Source organism: Canis aureus, chromosome 19 (genome assembly GCF_053574225.1).
Source record: "Canis aureus isolate CA01 chromosome 19, VMU_Caureus_v.1.0, whole genome shotgun sequence".
Taxonomy (NCBI): Eukaryota; Metazoa; Chordata; class Mammalia; order Carnivora; family Canidae; genus Canis; species Canis aureus.
The window spans coordinates 34564812-34579399 of NC_135629.1; the positions used below are offsets into that span (position 1 = coordinate 34564812).

The following is a 14588-nucleotide window of genomic DNA, read 5'->3' on the forward strand; positions in this document are numbered from 1 at the left end:
AACATGCTAAAGGAGAAGCCATGTTGTCAAAATGCCGACTTAACCCCCCCAAACATGTCAAACCCACCCTTTGCTGACCTTCTATCACCCCATTTTAAAAAGTTTTTTTTCTTCTTTTACACAAGAGAAAGTAGACATGTACATGTTGGTAAATGCTGACTGTCCATATTCACATAGGGACACAGTACAATCTCTGAGCCCAATATACAGAGAAAGGAGAAAAAAAGGTAGAATTCTATGCACTACTACACAGAAGCCTAGCACCCTCCAGCTTCCAGCAGAGCTAAGTGAGCAGAAGGTTTTCCTTTTTTCCCACAGAGCATGGTGGTGTTGACTCCATAGTTTTTGTTGAGTCAGGAAGGGATAAAAATGAATTTGGAACAGAAAGGGGTAGAGATTCTTTTCTCACCATATTATGTTCACGGTATTTCCTCCAAAATAATTTGAGAACCATGGTATAAAGGGAGAGAAAAGAGATTTCAAAAAACAGAGCGAATGAGCACCAGAGGAAGGGGAAAAAAAGAGATGCAAGTTGCTCTCAGGGACTGGAGAAAATTAGAAAAGGAAGGTTGGAATCAATCAGTGTTTCATTAGTCATCTTCTCCATCATCCTCCTCCTCTCCTTCCTCCCTCTTATCATCATCTCCATCTTCTTCACCTTCATCCTTATCTCCTTCTTGCAATCCTTCAATGTCTTCCAGTCCTTCCAATCCTTCTTCTTCTTCTTCATCGACAGGCCCAGAATTTAAACATCAGGCTCCTTCTCTGATGCTGGCAGTGGTCAGTTACCACCCTGTGTAACAGAAATTGAAAAGAAAATCCACTTTGATAATCCATTCAGCTTTCATTTTATAAAATGTGTGGGTTTCTTAAGGAGATCATTCTATTCCAGATTAACTGGCCATAACTTAATTAAAAGGCTGCTAGAGGACATTTGTCTTCTGGATTTGACATCTGAGGCATGTGGAAGTGTCTGGGGTGAGGGGTGCTCTGGAGACTGGGTTCTGGTGCTGGGTAATGTGTTAAGTTGGTCTGGAGAGGGCTGCCTGCCTATGAGGAAAAAAAAATCTTATTATCCCCTCTCCTTTACCAGGGTGGCTTCTTGGGGTAACAGGCTACCATTAATGTGTTGCATTGACAAAATGGAATGGAATTGTAGCACCACAAAGTTCTATAATTTGGCAGTATTTGGTAGCAGCATATACCTGTGTGGCTTACAGTTTGGGTAATACATGACAGCAGCTGCCCATTATTGTGCACCTACTATATATCAGGCCTCCTTCCAGCTGCCATATACATATCATCTATGATCCTTACAACAGCTTGACCCAGTAGGCATTCTTTCCACTATTTCCACTTTACAGATAACATCCCAGAGCCTCAGCACCTCATGGCATTTCCCAAGATCCCAGGTATAATACTGTAGACTCTCAAGGAAAGAGGAGCCAGAATCAGGAGGGGCAGGGGCTCTCCAGGGCAGCAGCTGTTCCCCTCTCTGACACCCCAGCACATGTTACTGATTGATTGAAGCATTCTCTCACTTTCTGTGCTATGTAGTCCTTCTCAATACAGCTCTCCAGCAGATGCTACCAGACATTCCAGATAGCAAATGAGTTGTAACCTATTTGCCAAGTATGCCTTAAGTGATGTGTGTGAAGAGTTTTGCCCCAGGAATTAGAATTCTAGATTCAGAGTGTTACACTGTAGCCACGTAACTTTGAACAAATCACCTCTGACTTCAGTTTATTTACCCTAGAATGGAAATTATCCCTTGTCCTACTTGCCTCAAAAAGTCATCCTATAAATATTAACCAGTGAGTTGGCTTCACTGACTCCATAGTGCTGCTTTTAATTGTAACTAGATGATGAATCAGTGAGGGTCCGGTTCCTATGTAAACATGAAATGTCCTCAAAAATGGCAAGTGACTATCAGCATCTTCTCAAGGCTCTCCCCTAAAACCTCATAATAGAGTGTTTGACTCCCTAAAAATCACTTGGTGAGTTCATTAATGCAGATTCTTGATCACCATCCCAGATGGCCTATTCAATGTCCTGATTCCTGGCGTTCATCTCTAAATCATCCCACTGCACAAGTGGAATAATATAGAGGATCTGGAATCCCACTACTCTGGATAGAACCATATGCACCTGTGGAGTTCTAAAGATCTAGGTAGCTGGCTATGGAACAAGAAGCCCTAGTCCCTTCCCAATATCTCTATCTGGCAAATTCTTATTCGCCTTCTGGCCTATTCCAATGTCTTGTCCTGGGACACCTGGGTGGCTCAGTAGTTGAGCATCTGCCTTCAGCTCAGGTCATGATCCTGGAGTCCCGGAATCGAGTTTCGCATCAGGCTCCATGCAGGGAGCCTGTTTCTCCTTCTACTTATATCTCTGTCTCTCTGTGTGTGTCTCTCATGAATAAATAAATAAAATCTTAAAAGAACAAAAACAATTGTCTTCTCCTCTGAGAAGACCTCCCCAACCCCCACTGAGGTCAAACTCCTTGTTCCTCACTGTGCTTCCAGAGTCTTCCAACCCATGTTTTGAGTACCCATTGTGTACCAGGCACTCTGCTAAGTTCTAAAATGCATTACCATATTTTCTCCTCTCTCTTTGAGAACAGAAGCTAATGTCACCACCCTCCCCTTAAGAGTTGAGAAGGGGTAACTCAGCAAAGTGATGTGACTTTCCTAGGATATTTGGATTTTACTGCATTATAATTAATTTCTTCAGAGTCTGTTCCTCTACAAGAATGTGAGTTCTTTAGCTATGGATACTGCTGGTCTTTGCAGTCCCAGAAGCAAATGAAGGGCCTGGCTCATGGTAGATGCTCACAAATTTTCCTTGAATTGAAGCAAGGAATAATAGAACAATTATAGTAAGATAGACAAGGCTGGCTCTGGTTGGTTTCCACTCTCTGTCTTTCCTGCTCAGGGTATGATAGAGGGGGAGGAAGAAGTGGGCTTCTTTAGGTATTGAAGACTCCAGATGAAGACTCCACGAAAACTTCATGCCAGTGATTTTGGTCCTTTGGTAGGTTTCTGCCAAGTAGGATCAGGAAGACTTAGCAAGTTACAAATTAGGGACTCAAGCACTACTTGCCTGGTTGATGAGCTGGGATGTAGAAGAGAGGTGATGCGCTTTATTATGGTTTGTAAATGGAGTTTTTTTTTTCTTTTTATAAAGAAGAAAACATATTTTCCACATTTAACCTGGCAGACTTCCTTGGTCATAAGTTCATTTCAAATATAGTTTTCTTTAGTTCAAGTAAGAGTTGTTCTTGGTGTTTTTGGCTATAAAACAGAAGGGTTGGAGATGATGTCTAAGGTTTGTTCCAGCATTCCGGTTCTGTGATTATATCACAGACCCTGCATGAGGTTTAGAACAAATTTAAATTACCCAAGTACAAAGAGCTCTGAAAATGAAATGTGTTTAAGTGAATTAGATTTTCTTTCCAATCTAGTTTCTTTTCCCAAGTTCATCAGAATCTGAACTTTGTATCTAAATTTCTAAGCCCTGATATATAGATACGTTTAGGAAAAGAGGAGATACAAAAAGAAACAAATTGTAGTAGCAGGAATAAGAACAATAATGTAAACCAATTTCCCCAGAGTTTAAGAGCTTCTTGTGATTTCTTAGGTTTTCTTGGAATTGTTCTTTTACATAGGTTGGTTAAAGATTTGGGGGGGACATCATAGAATGATAAGGATTGCAGGTACCATTCAATTGGGTGCTTTTTTTTTCTTTTCTTAATCAAAGCCATAATCCTTGTCTACATTTGAACTTTATCATTTGTTTTGCAGCGAAAACGCAAGCAGAGCACCCAAGATGAGGATGCTGTTAGCCTTTGTAGTCTCGACATAAGTGTAAGTACGGTGCTTCCTACAGCCTCTGCCATGAGAATACCTCTCGTCTCTGAATCTGTTAACGTGCTGTGTGCTTTAAGTGGGCCTCTGGCTGCTGATAGTGGAAGTTGTGACCTGGAGAAAACTCTTAAACATTTAATTTGACTGGAGAAAGCTAGGTGGCCAACTTCAGATTGCAAGCCAAGTTGTTTATAGCTCATGTTTTTTCTCTCATAAAATGCATTATGAAATCAAAGCATCTGAGTAGAATCAACATAAATGTCACTATGCTGTTTTAGAAGTTGGTTCCAGAAGATGGTCAGATGTCTGTCCCCCTTTCAGGGAAGTTAGTGAGTTGGCCCAACTCAGGCAACTGGTGCCCAAAGGCTGAGAGAGTGAGTGATTTTGGATTTAACAGATCTTCATTTCAGTCAAGATTCTATACTTACCATTAATGTGACACCTTTCCCTATCTCTGTTTTCTCATCTCAAAAATAGAGATGAAAAGATTTCATCTAACAGGACTGTTGTGAGGATCAAATAAACAATGAAAGTGAGAATTCTAAGCACATTGCCTAGTAAATACTAGGCACCCACCAAATGAATCTTGTTGTATTTTTCTTTAAAAGCAGAAGTTTAGGGATCCCTGGGTGGCGCAGCAGTTTGGCGCCTGCCTTTGGCCCAGGGCGCGATCCTGGAGACCTGGGATCGAATCCCACGTCGGGCTCCCGGTGCATGGAGCCTGCTTCTCTCTCTGCCTGTGTCTCTGCCTCTCTCTCTCTCTGTGTGACTATCATAAATTAATTAATTAATTAATTAATTAATTAATTAAAAATAAATAAAAATAAAAAAGCAGAAGTTTATAGCTTTGCGCAGTGGCAGTATCACAGCCAATGAGGTTTATCCAAGGTGTGAGTATTACTAATTAAAAGCAGAAGTTTACAAAAGAGGTTTAACAACATGGTAGTCGAGTGCTGGTGATGATAGAAGTAAAGAGCTTTCTTGAATTTTTTGGGCTATGTCCTGGGTGCTGAATTTTAGCAGCTTTCTTTGTATGGTCTCCTTGTCTCCCCAATGACCCAATAGGGAGGCCCACCTGGGCCTCTAAAGGGCCTCATTACCGAAGAGCTGGGGAGTGGACATTCAGGTTCTCTTGGGCTCCCAATGTCCATTCATCATGTATACTTCCTTGGAGTGCAGTCATTGTGCATGTGGATCCATCCAGCATTAGGCCCTGATCTTTCTCCTCCACAGAAACCACTGAAGCCATTGTTGTGAGATGAGAAGGCTTCTGTGCTGAGAGTTAAGAGCTGGGTCATTGTCCTGCTCTGTCTGTAACTAACAGTTCAACCTTGGCAAGTTGCTTCTCCTCTCTGGGCCTCAGTTTTCTCATTTGTTAAAAAAAAAAAAAAAAGAGGTTTGAGATCAAGTCTTCTAAAACTATTGTGAAAATTTGAAAGTTTGTTGAACATGGATCATTGGGTTCTCATATGACAACATTTATTGACCAGTATAAACAATACTCTTTCAGTTATTTTCAGTGATTGCAAAATTATGTGTGATGCAAATTGCCGTGATGGAATGATCCTGAGCTGGCATTTAATGAATGTACTTTGCCATCTTTTTTTTTTCACCATATGGTGTTTGTTCCAGTCTTTAGACCATCAGATTGATGGAGTTGGACCAGTTCACTTGGATACCATGGTAACAGGACAAAAAGATGATGATCTACTGGGTTTTACTTTACTCATTGAATGTTTTATTATTGACAGGTGAAGTCAATGAAACTTCCCTTAGCAATAACATGTTTTTTTCGTATTTGAATGTTTTAAATTTTGTGGTAATTATTAGGATCATTGATTTTCCGAATTGAAAGAGGTGTTAGCCATTATATAGTTCTGTCTTCCCACTTTGAAAATGAAGAGCAGAAGCCCAGGAAGATGTAGTGATTTTAGGCAAGACTTTAAGCCACTTCTAAGATCACATCTCATCATACATATTTCTTCAACTGCATTATATTTATTTTTCAGGAAAACATGTCTCTAGAAGTTTTTTTAAATAAAAAATCCCAAAACCCTCTCATATGAAGTGATTCTTTACAATTATGAGTTTTAATTTGTTTTTTTGTGCTGATTATCATCAATAACCTCACCTTCTCTTAAGGTCACATAAGTCTCATATGATCAACCATCTGACTTCTTTTCTCTTGATGCAGCTGCAAAAGATATTTCCCCCTTTTTTAACCATCTCATATCATGTTTTGTCATAATAGACTTGTATAGCAGAGAAATCTACATTTATACTTAGGGATTCAGTTGGCCAAACTCCTTTCTAATTTGTCTGGCATTTTTCCTGAATCTTGGTACACAGATTCTAGGACCTTAGCAGAGTTTCCTCCAGATATTGTCATGTGGTTTTATAATAATTGTAAAAGTTAGAAAAATCCTAGATTTCTAAAAACTGTTAGAAGACGTGAAAACTGGTGTGTTCCAGGTTTATGGACAATCCTAGTCATATGAAAATAACAGGATATGTGATAGATCCAGCTGAGGCCTCAGAAGAAGTGGTACTGACTTCTAGTGCCTTGCAATTAACTGGCACTCAGCAGAGGTACATTGAATTGAATGAAGTGGTGGATGGAACCACTAATAAGAAGATGTTTTGCCATGAAGGCAGCAATGTCTCAATAAACATCTGATTCCAGCAAATGAATTGTTCTAATAAATAAATAGCATTTGTAGGCAACTTGAAGATGCTTTAAAATGGTGATATCCAGTAGTCACAGTCCCTTAACCAACCAGCAGCATTATTGAAGAGTTGTTTGAGCCTGTTTCTATATGTCGTGGAAAGTATCTGAAAAGAAGGTGGGTTCTGACAGATGACTCATATAGGAGGATGTGAGGGCTTGGGAAAGTAGTATTAGTAACTCTCAATTTTGATTCCATTTAATTAGTGGAAAGATATTCATCAGATGTGTGCTTTCAACAAGAAGTAACTAGATGAAGGGATGGGGTCTTTTGGGGATCATGGTCAAGTTTCCACTGTGCTCCAGCCCAATGCTGCATGCACATTGAGCTGTTGGTACGTACTTATTGCTTGATTGGTTTAAAAAACAAAACAAAAACAAAAACAAAAAAACAGTGAACCCTCCTAGTAGAATTTAGCATATAGAGCCCTTTTAAAGAAATATATCTGTGATGTAGAGTTGGGAGATGTTAACACAGATGAAATCTTCCCCCTTTGATAAAAAGTATGTATAGAGCCCCTCAGGGTGTGTGAGTGATGATAACACCAAACATTCCACTGACATCTTGCTTTAGTTTAAAGCCTCAGATGACGATTCTGATGGTGCCTGGAAGAGAGTTTTCCTCCTATCCTCCTACTGAATTTGGACTTAGTGACCAAATAGAAGTGCATTTACATTAGAAGTTACAGACAGGGATCTTCCATTGTTTAGGGGGGTCATGGACTCTTTTGGGAATCTGGGCTCCAGAAGATTTTACAAGATTGATGTGTGATTTCATGGGCCCCATGGAGCTCAGCCAAGACCCCATGTTAAGAGTTCCTTTTTAAAAAGGAAATTGGAAGGGTCTTAAGACATGGTGACGTATCTTCAAAGAATTATTCTCCCACCCTCCACCCCCAGCACTTGGTGAAAAATAAATGGTGATGGAATGTCCATGCTAGCTGACGCTATAATCATTCTCTAATTTTTCCCACCACTTTACCCAAGCCACTGGCTGAGCCCCCAGCTTCCTGGCAGGATAGAACACAAAATATTCCAGGGGGGAAAAAAAGGCAACCTATACTTTTGAGAACAAATTGCAGAGTGGAGAATGCTCCTAGCAGCCGCCTACAAATCTCTTCTCACGTCAGAGGATGCGAGTGGGATGGTTTCAGGGACATTGCTTCCCCCACAGCACTTTTCTGGTTTAACTTCTAATCGGGGAGACATGCCTGAGTGAAGAGCCAGTGTTGGTGGTTTCCCAGGAAACAAGGTGGTGGAAGAATGGAAGAGCCAGGTGTATCCCTGATGCAGAGCACTGCTTAGCACCAAGCATCCTTTCTTAAGAAACAAATGAGTTCTGAGGTGGGCATAAAAATAGTTTCCACTGATTAAAAAAAAAAAAAAAACAGTGTAAAAGATAAAAAGGAATACATGTTCTTTGTAGAAAATCTGGACACTGTGAACAAGAGAATTCATTAATCATCCCACCTCAAAGCAGTGGCTACATTTTGATGTATTACCTTCCTGGCATTGTACACACACTTTAAAATTTTTCTTTTTTTTTGTGACTTTAAAATTTTTCATCATGAATATTGCAGACATACAAAATGGCATCAAGGATAATATAAAATATACTTAGCAATGCAACTGGGAAACATGCCCTTAACAGCAAAACAGAACCTCTTGATCTGCTTAGTTTAATGGTTATTGTTGCTTTGCCTGTCTATAAACTTGCTACACTTGTGTATCTATAAGTAACATGTAATTTTAAATTTATATAAGCACAAATTTTTAAAAATTGGGATTATAACACGTACTAATTTATTTCTAAAATATTCATTTATACATTGACCTCATGTCACCACATCCTAAAATATCCTTTAAGTGTTATTTTTGGTAACTATCCAATACTTTGTCAAATGGATGCACCATTTTTTTTTAACCAAGCCTTCACTGGATATTTAGATAAACTATAATTTTTCACTATTAAAAATAACACTGACAAGCAATTAAGAATATCTGTGTCATCTTATATCAGTAGGATAAAATGGATAAAATAAGAAATTCCTGGCTAAAAGAGTACAAATATTTCTAAACTCGTGACCAGATCTGTACCCCTTCTGGAAGTGAGAGATGGAAATGCAGTTCAGAGCAGTTGAGTTTTGTTCAGAAACTCAGCGTGGGGATTGTTCTCAGGTTGCTCTGGCCCATTTCTCTTTCAACTATTGCTGGTCCCTTGCTAAGTCTGTGACTTTATATGGGTCATTTGCTTATACTGCCTGTTTTGGAAGAGCCCCTCATCACCCCTGGCAGGGCAGAGGCTCTTCTTGTGACTGGTGGGGATGGGGCTACAGAGGTAGAGCTAATGGTGGGCTGTCCGTTCCCTGCTGAAGGGGCTTCCCCATGGGAGCAGGTGTCTGAACCATGATTGAAGTAGAATAAGATCCATTTAGTTGACACAACTGCCTTCACCCTAGGTGTTATCATGCCCTTTTGAAGATGAAGAAACTAAGTCTTAGCAATTTGCTCAAAATACCAGCTTATTGTAGATTCAAGGCCAGGATGGTTGGGTTCCATAGCTTCCCTATGCTGCCTCCAGGCTGGGAAAAAGATGAAAGCATTTGGCTCCATGGCTTCCAGTAATAGATGATGTATAGGACATTTAGCTCCTCTTATTGGCAAACCACCTTTGAGGTTTATGACATTTTTGTTACCTGTGCTTTCTGATTATTTACCCTGTTATAGGGATGCTCAAAGCATAAGAATGGGTATAGAAGAGGGACAGAGCTTTCTTGTCTCGATTAACCTAAGTGACATTTCATTGCTAGGATATGTTAAGGCAGACATGGAATAGCAGCAAGGATTATTTTATCTTTCCTCAGCAGAGTCCAGATAATTAAAAAAGATACACCATTTCTGCAGTTTGGATTCTCTTGGTCTGTTCTGGAACTTGCTAACTGGGGAGAGAGATTAGCCTTGACCTGGCCCGCATGGGGCCTTGATGAATTATGTGGGAGAGTTTAATAAGGCTCTTATCGCTGAGGAGACCAGGCCTGCACTGAGATTGGGTCTTCATTAACGTATGCTTATATCTAACCTGTTGGCATAGTTTCTATTTTGGATTTATGATCTGCTGTTGCTGCCTGTGAAATTGCTTAGGCCTAACATAGTGGAGATCCTATGTTGAGTCCAAGGTGGTGCTACCATCTCCAATGGTAAATTTGTTCATTATTGACACTAGATGCATTCCATCTACCCTTTGGCCTAATTGATTAGGTGGTAGATTATAGTAATCACTGTGATCTTTATTCTTTGAGCTACCTCTTGAAATGTACAGTGACAATGAAATTCTAAGGAGCTTCAGGACACATTCTCAGAAGGTAATGATGTAACAAAGGGTCAGTCATCATTTACTACTCCCTTCAAAGTGACATTGATGGCACCCGTGTTAAATGAGACTTCTCATGCTCTGAAAATACCTGTTTGTTTGAATTTGTCATTAGAACCACATGCTTTGGGAGCTTAGAGACCGAACACTGCTCTGTACTTCAGTTTCCTCACCTACAAACTGAAATCTAGACAGTGCCCCATCTTAGAGTTGTAAGAATTAAAATGAATTAGTTCATGTAAAGCACTTAGAATCTGGCCCATAGTAAGTACAAAAATACTAGCTATTTTCTGTTGATTTCATAATACAAAATTGACTTTATGGTTAAATTTAAGGGTATTTGTTGTTGTCACAAGTGATCCATAAATAGAACTGATTGTGAATTTTTTAAAAAATACCAATATATGAAGAAACATATACAAGGAGTTTTATTACAGCATTTTTTAAATAATAGCCAAAAGCTGGAAATAGCATGAATATTCAATTTCTATAGAGAGTTATAAACATATTATATAAATAAGTATAAAACACAATGACAGAGCACATAAAATAGAAATTATTTCCCTAGATGTTTTTATATATGTTTTTATATATTTGTCTATGTAAAGGAATAAACATGGAGGAACATGTACTGCATTGTGGACAGTGGCTTTGGCTTTGGGAGGGGGGATGGAATTATGTGAAGGGGAGCTTCAGTTCCACGGTTCTTAACCTTTGGCATCTTTTGAAACCTATGACTTCCGCTTCCCCCCAGAAGGCCATCTATATGTGCCTAAAATTAAATACATAAGATGACAACAAAACCCAGTTATATTGAAATGCAATTATCAAAATATTTAATTTACAAATTTGTGGTAAAAGTTACACACGTGCTTCTTAATTAATGCTTTAAGTGACAAGATCCAGCAACAAGTCTAATAACTAATACACCTTCTACAAGATGATACAAGTGAATGACATTTTGAAATATCTGCACCAATTACTCTGTGATATGAAAATACAGTGATTTCTATGGTGACAGAGTCACAGGTCTGCTAATGCTTTTGTGATCTGTGGCCTTCATTTATACTGGAAGGAAATGCTAGATTTCAATTGTTAATGAAACTAAAGATGTATTTTTTTTCCACCCAATTCACAGATGCTCTGAATTTTGTCCATGCACTTCTTGGTGGGAGGCTGAGAATTCTAAATTAGGAATTCTTGCTTAAGACACCAAGACATTCTTGGTTCAAGACACTGCTATGATAGGTCTTTTACATTGTATTACTTTTGTAATTCAAATGACTGAAATAAAAAATACAACAAATATAATTAATTTTGACCTGTTGGTACATGAGGTTGTTGGTGTTTTAAAGGAGAGAATGTTGTATAATGTTGTATAAAAGTAAGGGGCTCGGATAATGATGATAATGTTTTTAGGAAAACCTTGTAATAACCCTTAGATCAATTCTTTTTTTTTTTTAAGATTTTATTTATTTATTCATGATAGTCACACAGAGAGAGAGAGAGGCAGAGACATAGGCAGAAGGAGAAGCAGGCTCCATGCACCGGGAGCCCGATGTGGGATTCGATCCCGGGTCTCCAGGATCGCGCCCTGGGCCAAAGGCAGGCGCCAAACCGCTGCGCCACCCAGGGATCCCCTTAGATCAATTCTTAACACTTGGATTTAGGTTTTTCTTTGATATCACCTTAGCTTTTTGAAATAGATTAATTGAGGGGTGCCTTGGTGGCTCAATCAGTTGAATGTTGAACTCTTAATTTCCACTCAGATGGACTCTTGATTTCCATTCAGATCATGATTTCAGGGTCATGAGATCAAGCTCTTTCTGGGGCTCATGCTCAGTGGGGAGTCTGCTTGAGACTTTCCCTCTGCCCCCACCTCACCCGTGCTCAGGCGTACTTGTGTGTACCAGCACACACTCTCTCTCTCAAATAAATAAATACATCTTTTTTAAAAAAAGAAATAGATTAATTGAGTCACCCCAATATTTTAGTAGAAGATCTTTTCTGCTTCTTCTGTTACTAGAAAAAAATAGTTTTAGGGTGGAAAAATGTTTTTGTTAGAGATGAATTCTGAAGTATTTAGGAATAGCATGTCATGATATCTGTCATTTACTTTGGACCTCTTTAGCATAAGATATGAAGTGAATATTTTAAAGAGAAAAACAGTTTTATTCTTAATACACAAGTAATACTGTACACATTTCCATAATTTAAAAAAATCGATGGGATGCCTGGGTGGCTCAGTGGTTGAGTGTCTGCCTTCAGCTCAAGGTGTGATCCTGGAGTTCCAGGATCGAGTACCACATCGGGCTCCCTGCATGGAGCCTGCTTCTCCCTCTGCCAGTGTCTTTGCCTCTCTATCTCCACGTGATATTTCTCTCCACGAAATAAATAAAATCTTCAAAAAAAATCAAATAGTAATAGAGCTAACAGTCCCATGATGATGCCCTGATTCCACGTATCTCTTCAGGTATAATCCTGGTTAACAATTTAGTCACCTTCCAAGTGTTTAGACCTGGTTAGATATAGAGATATAAAAATTAGCTTGTGGTGTCTTTTTACAGGCATAAGTGTTGCCATTTTTTGTTTTACTTTGCAATTTGGTTTTTTTTTTTTCTTTTTAAAATAGTCTTTATTATTTAGAGCAGTTTTAGATTCACAGCAAAATTGGGCACGGAGTGCAGAGAGTTTCCATACACCCTTGCCCCTTCACTTACAGAGCCCTCTTCCCCACAGTCACCATCTTCCACCAGAGTGGTATGTTTGTTATAATCAATGAACCTACATTTTCACATGATTTTTACCCAAAGTCCATAGTTTCATTAGACTTCACTCACTGTTCTTTTGACAAATGTGTAATGACAAATATCCCCCATTACAGCACCTTGCAGAATAGTTTCACTGCCCTGAAAATCCTCTCTGCTCAGCCTATTCATCCCTCTATCCCCCAACTCCTGGAAACCACTGATGTTTTTACTGTCTCCATAGTTTTTGCCTTTTCCAAAATGTCATACAGTATGTAGCCTTTTCAGCCTGGCTTCTTTCACTTAGTAATATGAATTTAAGTTTCCTCCATGTCTTTTTTTGTGGCTTGAGAACTCACTGCTTTTTTATCACTGAAATCATATTTCATTGTATAGATGTACCACAGTTACTCATTCACCTAGTAAACGATATCTTATTTTTTTAACTGCTTCTCATTATTTCATAAACAAGTGGATCATAGTTTAATAAGATTCTCCATGATTTTAACATGATTCTCCATTGAGGGGCATTTCTGATGTCCAATATTTTCCAGTTACAAAGACTATCTCATATTTCAGAGCAAGCAGTAAGGTAAATGCAAAAAAGTACCTGTGGATACTTGCTATTTTTTAATTTTATTTTATTTACTCATTCATGAGAAACACAGAGAGGAGAGAGAAAGAGGCAGAGACACAGGTAGAGGGAGAAGTAGGCTCCATGCAGGGAGCCTGACATGGGACTCGATCCCAGATCACGTCCTGGGCTGACAGTGGCACTAAACTGCTGAGCCACCCAGGCTGCCCGATACTTGCTATTTTAATGTTAGTTTGAATAATATTAAATTACTATTTTTGTGGTTCAAATTCCTGTGGGGTTTTTTTGTTTGTTTGTTTTGCTTCAATTCATGGACACCAAAGAAAAGCAAATAGATAAAAACCATACTGTTATCAAATGCAGATCTGAACAGGCTCTGAGAATTGGTGGAAAAGGAAAGTTATTTTGTGTCTATCATGTGTGCATCATTTAAGCAAACGTATATGCAACTTTTAAATATATATATCTGGAGGCATATTCCTTCTGAGTCACGCATGGTTAAAAAGAAAGAAGAAGGAAGAAAGGATGGAAGGAAGGGAGGGAGGAAGGGAGGGAGGGAAGGCGAGAGGGGAGACGAAAGAAAAAGAAAGGAAGAAAGAGAAAGAAAAAGAAAAAAGGAAAGAAAAGAAAGAATAAACTGTACTTGTGAATTCAAAGAGTAAATTTGTGATGTTGACAAAGTTTGCATTTCAACTGCCTTTAAAATTTTGAAGTTTACCAGTAGCTCTATTTTGACTGAGATTATTTGCAGTAAAAAGTCACTAGAAAATAATTGCTCATAATACTTTTGCTGATGATTTTTATTCTCAAATGTAGCCTAGGTCTGTCCACCTAAAAATTATGTAAATTATCTTGGTTAGGAGGTTCTATCCAGGCTTCCGTTCCCAGCTAATTGAGTTTTTCCCCCAAATGACTTACATAATTGTATCGAGCTTCCTCTTTCATCTGGTTATATATTACAGGTTTTAATACCAGAAGCTGTTTTTCTTTCTTTTTACTTTCTCAGTTGTGTCTGATGCTCATTCTCTGTGAAGAAAAGGTGGTATGTTGACTTTTTCTCTTGATGCTGACTGTACATAAGCTTTCAATCACCTGATTGATACTTATGCTCCTGGGTAATTTCTGAAAAACACTAGAAGAATGAAAGGTCCAGGAGGAAGCTCATGGTTTGTGTGTTTTCCTCCACCCTGCTGTCCAGTTTAAACTTGCTGTGTACACATCATTTTATGGGGTGAGTTGACCCCATATGAGCAGGTGGTTTCTTTGCAAACAACAGTCATGGTTA

General features: G+C 38.9%; 1 protein-coding gene and 1 pseudogene across 3 annotated transcripts in view; both read left to right on the forward strand.

The window, feature by feature from the left end:
• The window catches only part of ARHGEF3 (Rho guanine nucleotide exchange factor 3), a 303450-nt gene that overhangs the window by 154342 nt on the left and 134520 nt on the right, over positions 1-14588 (forward strand). For all 3 annotated transcript variants that reach the window (XM_077858441.1, XM_077858440.1, XM_077858439.1), the window contains one exon: positions 3804-3866. In XM_077858441.1, coding sequence (XP_077714567.1) covers positions 3804-3866 — 63 coding nt within the window. The remainder of the gene's footprint in view (positions 1-3803; positions 3867-14588) is intronic.
• LOC144291281 (U4 spliceosomal RNA) lies at positions 4710-4779 on the forward strand (annotated as a pseudogene).